This window comes from Nansenia antarctica (assembly GCF_963989245.1).
Source record: "Nansenia antarctica genome assembly, chromosome: 13".
Classification (NCBI taxonomy): Eukaryota; Metazoa; Chordata; class Actinopteri; order Argentiniformes; family Microstomatidae; genus Nansenia; species Nansenia antarctica.
The window spans coordinates 21924209-21932788 of record NC_137683.1 but is presented as its reverse complement, the minus strand read 5'-3'; the positions used below and the strand labels follow the sequence as shown (position 1 = coordinate 21932788).

Below are 8580 nucleotides of genomic sequence, written 5' to 3'. Positions count from 1 at the left end.
CCCCCGAACGCCCTCTTAAACTTGCTAAATTTGCTAACAAATTCTAGATATTTAGTGATCCTAAAACTGTTGTTTGTTATATTGAGTGGGCTCTTCAACTTTCGTAATATGCAAATAAACGGAAAACACAACAAAAAAAAGACAGAAAAACACTGATTTGCATGACTTGACAATTGCAGAGTTGCAGCCCAATTCACCAGACCGTGTCACAACGTACCATAATCTGTATCTCTCTCTCTCTCTATCGCCCTATCTTTCTCTCTACCCTGTTCCTGTCCCGTTCTCTCCATCTCTCCCTCCAGATGGTGTCCTTCGTGTGTCAGGTGCGCAGCCAGCACATCCAGAGCGTGACGCTGTCCAACCGGACCAACCAGCGCTGGGTGCTGAGGCCCGTGATCGAGGGCGAGCACTGGAGCGGGGCGCCGTCCTTCATCATCGAGGCGTTCCAGCAGAATAAGGCCTATGACATCACCTACAGCCCCCGGGTCATGACCTCTGACAGCAAGAAGCACCTGGTCAGACCCTGCCTCTCACTCTGGGATCAACTAGTCATGTCTGCTCTAGCTCAGGGATAGACTGACCATGTCTGCTCTAGCTCAGGGATAGACTGATCATGTCTGCTCTAGCTCAGAGATAGACTTTTCTGCTCTCACTCAGGGATAGACTGATCATGTCTGCTCTCGCTCAGGGATAGACTGATCATGTCTGCTCTAGCTCAGGGATAGACTGATCATGTCTGCTCTAGCTCAGGCATAGACTGATCATGTCTGCTCCCGCTCAGGGATAGACTGATGATGTCTGCTCTAGCTCAGGGATAGACTGATCTTGTCTGCTCTAGCTCAGGGATAGACTGACCATGTCTGCTCTCGCTCAGGGATAGACTGACACCATGTCTGCTCTCGCTCAGAGATAGACTGATCTTGTCTGCTCTCTGAACGTAGTTAAGACTGGTCTTAATTAAGTCAGACAGTTTAATGTCAGTTTCACTGCCTAACTCTATCTTACTTTTATCTTACGATTGCATTGTAGTCTTGAGGCAGATAGCCTAGATGTCAGTAGGCCAGCAGTAGGACAACAGTAGGACAACAGTAGGAGGACAGTAGGACAACAGTAGGACAACAGTAGGACAACAGTAGACAACAGTAGGAGGACAGTAGGACAACAGTAGGAGGACAGTAGTAGGACAACAGTAGGAGGACAGTAGGACAACAGTAGGACAACAGTAGACAACAGTAGGAGGACAGTAGGACAACAGTAGGAGGACAGTAGGACAACAGTAGACAACAGTAGGACAACAGTAGGACAACAGTAGGACAACAGTAGGACGACAGTAGACAACAGTAGGACAACAGTAGGAGGACAGTAGGACAACAGTAGGACAACAGTAGGACAACAGTAGGACAACAGTAGGAGGACAGTAGGAAAACAGTAAGAGGACAGTAGGACAACAGTAGGACAACAGTAGGACAACAGTAGACAACAGTAGGAGGACAGTAGGACAACAGTAGGAGGACAGTAGGACAACAGTAGGACAACAGTAGGACAACAGTAGGAGGACAGTAGGAGGACAGTAGGACAACAGTAGGACAACAGTAGGACAACAGTAGGACAACAGTAGACAACAGTAGGAGGACAGTAGGACAACAGTAGGACAACAGTAGGAGGACAGTAGGACAACAGTAGGACAACAGTAGGACAACAGTAGGAGGACAGTAGGAGGACAGTAGGACAACAGTAGGACAACAGTAGGAGGACAGTAGGACAACAGTAGACAACAGTAGGACAACAGTAGGACAACAGTAGGACAACAGTAGGAGGACAGTAGGACAACAGTAGACAACAGTAGGACAACAGTAGGACAACAGTAGGACAACAGTAGGACAACAGTAGGAGGACAGTAGGAGGACAGTAGGACAACAGTAGGACAACAGTAGGACAACAGTAGGACAACAGTAGGAGGACAGTAGGACAACAGTAGGACAACAGTAGGAGGACAGTAGGACAACAGTAGGACAACAGTAGGACAACAGTAGGAGGACAGTAGGACAACAGTAGGAGGACAGTAGGACATGATGATGATGATGGTGATGATGATGGAGATGATGATCGTGATGATGCCCCCCCTCCCCCCCCCCAGGGGTCAGTGTTCTTCTCGTTCCCTGACGGGACGGGGATGCTGTACAGCTTGCAGGGTCTGTCTGAGCCGCCCCGCGCCGTGGCCACCATCTCCCAGGAGGTGCCCTGTAAGACGCCCTACACCCAGGTGGTGCCAGTCAGCAACTGGCTGAACAAGCCACAGAGGTACCACGACTACCCTGACCTTAACCCTGACCCTGATCCTGACCCTGACCCTGACCCTGACCCTGATCCTGATCCTGATCCTAACCCTGACCCTGACCCTGACCCTAACCCTGACCCTGACCCAGACCCTTACCCTGACCGGAGGATGTAGAGCAGGCTACACAGATGCTGTTCACAGCCTTGCCTTGCAGCATGTATGTGTTAAGGCAATAGTCTCCTAACCTAACCCCGATCCTGACCCTATCCCTGACCGTATTATTACTGCTACAGGTGCAACTAAAAAATTTAGAATATCGTGCACAAGTTCATTTATTTCAGTAATTCAACTTAAAGGGTTAAACTTAGATATTATATAGACTCATTACATGCAAAGCGAGATATTTAAAGCCTTTATTTGTTATAAATTTGATGATTATGGCTTACAGCTTATGAAAACCCCAAATTAAATATCTCAGAAATGTTTAATATTACATGAAATCAATAAGAAAAGGATTTTAAATACAGAAATGTCAGCCCTCTGAAAAGTTTAATCATGCATATGTACAATGCAATGAGTCTATATAATATTTAAGTTTAACCCTTTAAGTTGAATTACTGAAATGAATGGACTTTTGCACGATATTCTAAATGTTTTAGTTGCACCTGTATATTACTACTGCTCTTCTACGATTTGTAGTTGTCCACAACAGGCTAGCTAAACAAGAACCCATATAGCCTTAGAAATAACACCATAGTGTGTGTGTGTGTGTGTGCGTGCGTGTGTGTGTAGGTTCCGGGCGGTGGTGGAGATGCTCAGGCCAGAGAAGCCAGACAGCACAGTTAGTCTGAAGGGTGTGGACTACGTGGAGGTCCCTGCTCTGGCCACGAGCTACTACAATTTGTCCTTCTTCGCTTACAAGGAGGGCCAGTACAACGCCAAGGTCAGACACACACACAACCCTGACCCTGACCCCTAACCCTGACCCGAACCCTGACCTCTAACTGTGACCTCTAATAACCCTGACTCTAAGGAGCACTGCGACCGTGTTTTTTTTTGTGAGGTTAACTAGTGTGTGTGTGTGTGTGGCTCCTCAGGTGACGTTTGGTAACGAGGTGACTGGGGAGTTCCTGTTCTACTATGTGAATGTGAAGGCCACGCCCCCGGGCGTGCTGCGGACCATAAAGATGGTGACGCCCGTGCGTCAGACCACCTCAGCTAGCGTCAGCCTGGAGAACCCTCTACCCATTGGTCTGTTCTTCAACGCTGAGTGTCGCTGCGCTGACATCAGTGTCCCTCCACAGTTGTCTGTCCCTGCCCTCTCTAAGGTATCTAGGTGTCTGTCTGCCTGCCTGCCTGCCTGTCTGTCTGTCTGTCTGTCTGTCTGTCTGCCTGCCTGCCCGTCTGCATGTCTGTCTGCCTGCCTGCCTGCCTGCCTGCCTGCCCGTCTGCATGTCTGTCTGTCTGTCTGTCTGTCTGTCTGCCTGCCTGCCTGCCCGTCTGCATGTCTGTCTGTCTGCCTGCCTGCCTGCCTGCCTGCCTGCCTGCCTGCCTGCCTGCCTGTCTGTAGGTATTCACTATTTACTGTTTTATTTTGATTATCTATCCAGGTATGTTATTGAGAACAGACAGTATCATATTATATCCTGTGTGTGTGTGTTCCCAGGGCACCCTGGGGTTTGAGTACCAGCCCCTGCGCGTGGGGGAGTCCAGCGCCCGCCTGGTGCTGCAGAACGGGGACCTGGGTCTGTTCGAGTACGAGCTGTTGCTGCGGGCGCTGCCCCCCCCCCCAGAGAGAGCCCTCCTCATGGCCGCGCCCCTGGGCAGCAGCCAGAACACCACCGCACGCTTCACCAATTACTCACCCCTCAAGACTGAGTACACCTGCAAGGTACCCTCAGGGCTCTGTGTGTGTGTGTGCGTGTGTGTATCCAGGTGTCTTAAGCGGGGTACACACATAAGGATTTTCACGATTTTCGGATGTCTGAAAACGACAGAAAACGCCCGATTATCAGATGGATCTTAACATTTTCCTATAACAAAATCCTGTGGTGTGAGGTGTGTTAAGAGTCAATCAATTGTCAATTGTCAATCAACTCTCCCGACAACCTGCTCGGAAAATATGTGTGTGTCTGTGTGTATAGTGTGTGTGTGTGTGTGTGTGTGTGTGTATGTGTGTGCGTGTGTGCGTGTGTGCGTGCGTGTGTGCGTGTGTGTGTGTGTGTGTGTGCGTGTGTGCGTGTGTGCGTGCGTGTATACAGGTGTCTTAAGTCAGTATGTGTGTGTCTGTGGGTACAGTATATAAGTGTGTGTGTACACACAAGTATCTAAGTGTATGTGTGTGTTTGTACAGCAGTATGTCTTTAGTGTGTGTGCGTGCGCAAGTGTGTACATGTATCTAAATGTGTGTGTGTGTGTGTGTGTGTGTGTGTGTGTGTGTGTGTGTGTGTGCGTGCGTCAGACGGACTGCCAGGACTTCATGGTGGAGAAGAGCCTGGTGGTGTCTGCGGGGTCGTCGGCGGGGGCGGAGGCTAGCGTGGAGGTGCAGTTCGAGCCGTGCAGGCTGGGCGAGGTGCGGGGGCTGCTCACCCTCTCCTCGGGGCTGGGGGGCGAGTACGTGTTCCCCCTGCTGGGCCACTGCTCGCCCCCCCGGCCCCAGGGACCCTTCGCCATCCGCAGCGGCTCCAGCGTCTCCATCCCCTTCAGGAACGTCTTCCCCCAGACCACCGCCTTCTCCTTCCTGGTGGACCACCCGGCCTTCACCGTCAAGGTGAACACACACACACACACACACACACGCACACACACACACACACACACACAGGCAGGCAGACAGACAGACAGACAGACAGGGGCAGACAGACAAGCAGACAGACAGGAAGGCAGACAGACAGACAGACAGAGACAGACATACAGACAGACATACAGACATACAGACAAACAGACAGACAGACAGACAGACAGACAGACATCAAAGACATACCTAACATCAAAGGACCACAATGGAAATAAGCCTCTGGCTTTCTTGTGTTATCCTTGACAGGTTTTTTTTCTCTCTTTTATACATGTATGCTTTTTAGGCTCCCTTGGAGCCGATAACTGTATACCCCATTTTAAAAAACGTGTCAAATAAATTCATTCATTCATTCATTCATTCATTCATTCAAGGGCGTGGACACCATACGGCCCCGCAAGACCCACAACATCCTGGTCATGTTCGAGGGCCACGGCCCCGTCTGCGCCAGGCTGACCATCTCCTCCCCCCGCGCCGAGGGCGTCAACCAGGGGGGGTCCGGGGGTGTGGCCTGGCTCTACTACCTGAAGGGCTTTGGCCCAGAGACAGCCCAGAGAGACAAGACCAGCTAGACATCCTGCAGAGAGACCGGCTCCTCACCCTCACCCTGATCTGTCCTGACCCCTACTGACCCCTCCTGACCCCTCCTGACCCCTCCTGACCCGTCCTGACCCCCTCTGACCCCATCTGACCCCTGACCTGGTTTGATAATAAATTGCCTCTAGATTGGTGCTGTTTTTTCTGACGCTCTTTGGACATTACAGTTTAACAGTAGTTCATGTTGAATGTGTTGTAGATCAATCAGTTAATATGTTCTAACTCAACCTGAAGATGTTTCTAGAAACAGTACAGAGCCTATCCCTCCTGACCCTGACCCCCCCATGACCTTCCTGAAGAATAAATGTTGTAAGTTCCTCTTCCTGTTTGTCTGCAGTCACTGATGGATCCTGTCTAACCCTTTTATAGTCCTGAGCCCTCCAGACAAACAACACACCTGGTTATATATAACCAGATTCAACACTTTATACCAGTTGGCCAACAGTTGGCGACAAAACCTGCATGTAAAGCCATTATTATTATTATATTATTATTATTATTATTATTATATTCCTCACCTGATATGCAACTGTTGTCCATATTTGAGCTGAAGTTTGTAAGTTGTAAGAGAAAAGACTGTATGCTCGTACATGCTGTCGTAGATGGAATCAAAATGAGAATTGTACATGCCCTAAATTGCCTAAAAGTTATCTCTCAATGTTCGAGAGCGGCGAATGGAATTTTAATGACGACGTCCCGCAGTTAGGGTGTGTACGTAAGGGACCATGGCTGTGTTCGAAATGGTATACTAGCATACTGCATACTAGCATACTCAATGAGTATATACTGCATACTGCCTACTAAATTCATAATAAGTATGCGAAAACCAGCCGACCGTTTACACTGCAGTATGCATACTGCCTCCCAGAATGCATTTTGCACTGGCCAGGAGCGGGGAATTTAAATCCTCAATTTTAAAAGCTAAAAGCTGTAATTTTGGCTTTACACGTGTTAACATGTCATTTTATGAAGTTTTAATATGTTTTCAGGCGAGAAAGTAACCACATATATTCCCAAAATATCAAAATATCAAAATAACCCGTTTGTATATCTGATCTGATGTTTTTTTCCGTCTTCTGGTTATCATGTCTGCTTTACACGCAGAAGGTCCTGGGTTCGAGCCCCAGTGGAACCAGTGCTTTATTGGTTCCGCTCTCAACTCAATTCTATAGAATGTCAGGTTGAGCCACTCTTAAAGAATACCTGTCTCACTATTGGGCCCGCTTTCAACTCAATTTTGTCACCCCGTACATTGATTGTACTATAGTGGGTTCCATAGTGTAGTGGTTATCACGTCTGCTTCACACGCAGAAGGTCCTGGGGTCGATACCGAGTGGAACCACCACTTTAATTGGTGGCAGTCAACTGAATTCTAGACAACGTCAGCTTGAGCCACTCTTCAAGAATTCCAGTCTCCCTCTACATCTTAGGTTCAATAGTGTAGTGGTTGTCATGTCTGCTTTAAACACAGAAGGTCCTGGGTTCGAGCCCCTGTGGAACCAGTGCTTTATTGGGCCCACTCTCAAATCAATTCTATAGAATGTCAGGCTGCGCCACTCTTAAAGAATTCCTGTCTTACTATTGGGCCCGCTTTCAACTCAATTTTGTTTCCCTGTTCTTGAATGTACTATAGAGGGTTCCATAGTGTAGTGGTTAGTACATTCACAGTTGAATGTACTATAGCGGGTTCCATAGTGTAGTGATTATCAAGTCTGCTTCACACGTAGAAGGTCCTGGGTTCGATACCCAGTGGAACCACCACTTTAATGGGCGGCGGTCAACTGAATTCTACAGAATGTCAGCTTGAGCCACTCTTTAAGAATTCCTGTCTCCCTGTACATCCTCTGTCCTATTGCGGGTTCCATAGTGTAGTGATTATCAAGTCTGCTTTACACGCAGAAGGTCCTGGGTTCGATACCCAGTGGAACCATCACTTTAATGGGTTGCAGTCAACTGAATTCTAGACAATGTCAGCTTGAGCCACTCTTCAAGAATTCCAGTCTCCCTGTACATCCTAGGTCCCGTAGCGGGTTCCATAGTGTAGTGGTTATCATGTCTGCTTTACAAGCAGAAGGTCCTGGGTTCGAGCCCCAGTGGAACCAGTGCTTCATTGGGCCCGCACTCAAATCAATTCGATAGAATGTCAGGCCACACTTAAAGAATTCCTGTCTTACTATTGGGCCCGCTTTCAACTAAATTTTGTTTTCCCGTACATTGAATGTACTATAGGGGGTTCCATAGTGTAGTGGTTATCACGTCTGTTTCACACGCAGAAGTTCCTGGGTTCGATACCCAGTGGAACCATCACTTTAATGGGTTGCAGTCAACTGAATTCTACACAATGACAGCTTGAGCCACTCTTCAAGAATTCCAGTCTCCCTGTACATCCTAGGTCCTGTAGCGGGTTCCATAGTGTAGTGGTTATCACGTCTGCTTCACACGCAGAAGGTCCTGGGTTCGATACCCAGTGGAACCACCACTATAATGGGCGGCGGTCAACTGAATTCTACAGGATGTCAGCTTGAGCCACTCTTCAAGAATTCCTGTCTCCCTGTACATCCTCTGTCCTATTGCGGGTTCCATAGTGTAGTGGTTATCATGTCTGCTTTACACGCAGAAGGTCCTGGGTTCGAGCCCCAGTGGAACCAGTGCTTTATTGGGCCCGCTCTCAAATCAATTCTATTGAATGTCAGCCTAGCCACACTTAAAGAATTCCTGTCTTACTATTTATTGGGCCCGCTTTCAACTCAATTTTGTTTTCCCGTACATTGAATGTACTATAGTGGGTTCCATAGTGTAGTGGTTATCACGTCTGCCTCACACGCAGAAGGTCCTGGGTTCGATACCCAGTGGAACCACCACTTTACTGGGCGGCGGTCAACTGAATTCTACAGAATGTCAGCTTGAGCCA

At 48.5% G+C, this 8580-nt stretch overlaps 1 protein-coding gene across 1 annotated transcript in view; it reads left to right on the top strand.

Annotated features, from left to right (window-relative positions):
• LOC308169424 (hydrocephalus-inducing protein homolog) overlaps positions 1 to 5789 on the top strand; it is a gene marked incomplete at its 5' end in the record, with an annotated part of 59275 nt that extends 53486 nt beyond the window's left edge. The window contains 7 exon segments of the mRNA XM_080544106.1: positions 303 to 515; positions 2138 to 2301; positions 3071 to 3221; positions 3376 to 3606; positions 3945 to 4169; positions 4740 to 5048; positions 5447 to 5789. Coding sequence (XP_080400232.1) covers positions 303 to 515; positions 2138 to 2301; positions 3071 to 3221; positions 3376 to 3606; positions 3945 to 4169; positions 4740 to 5048; positions 5447 to 5644 — 1491 coding nt within the window. The 3' untranslated portion in view covers positions 5645 to 5789.
• Positions 5790 to 8580: the final 2791 nt, after the last annotated feature.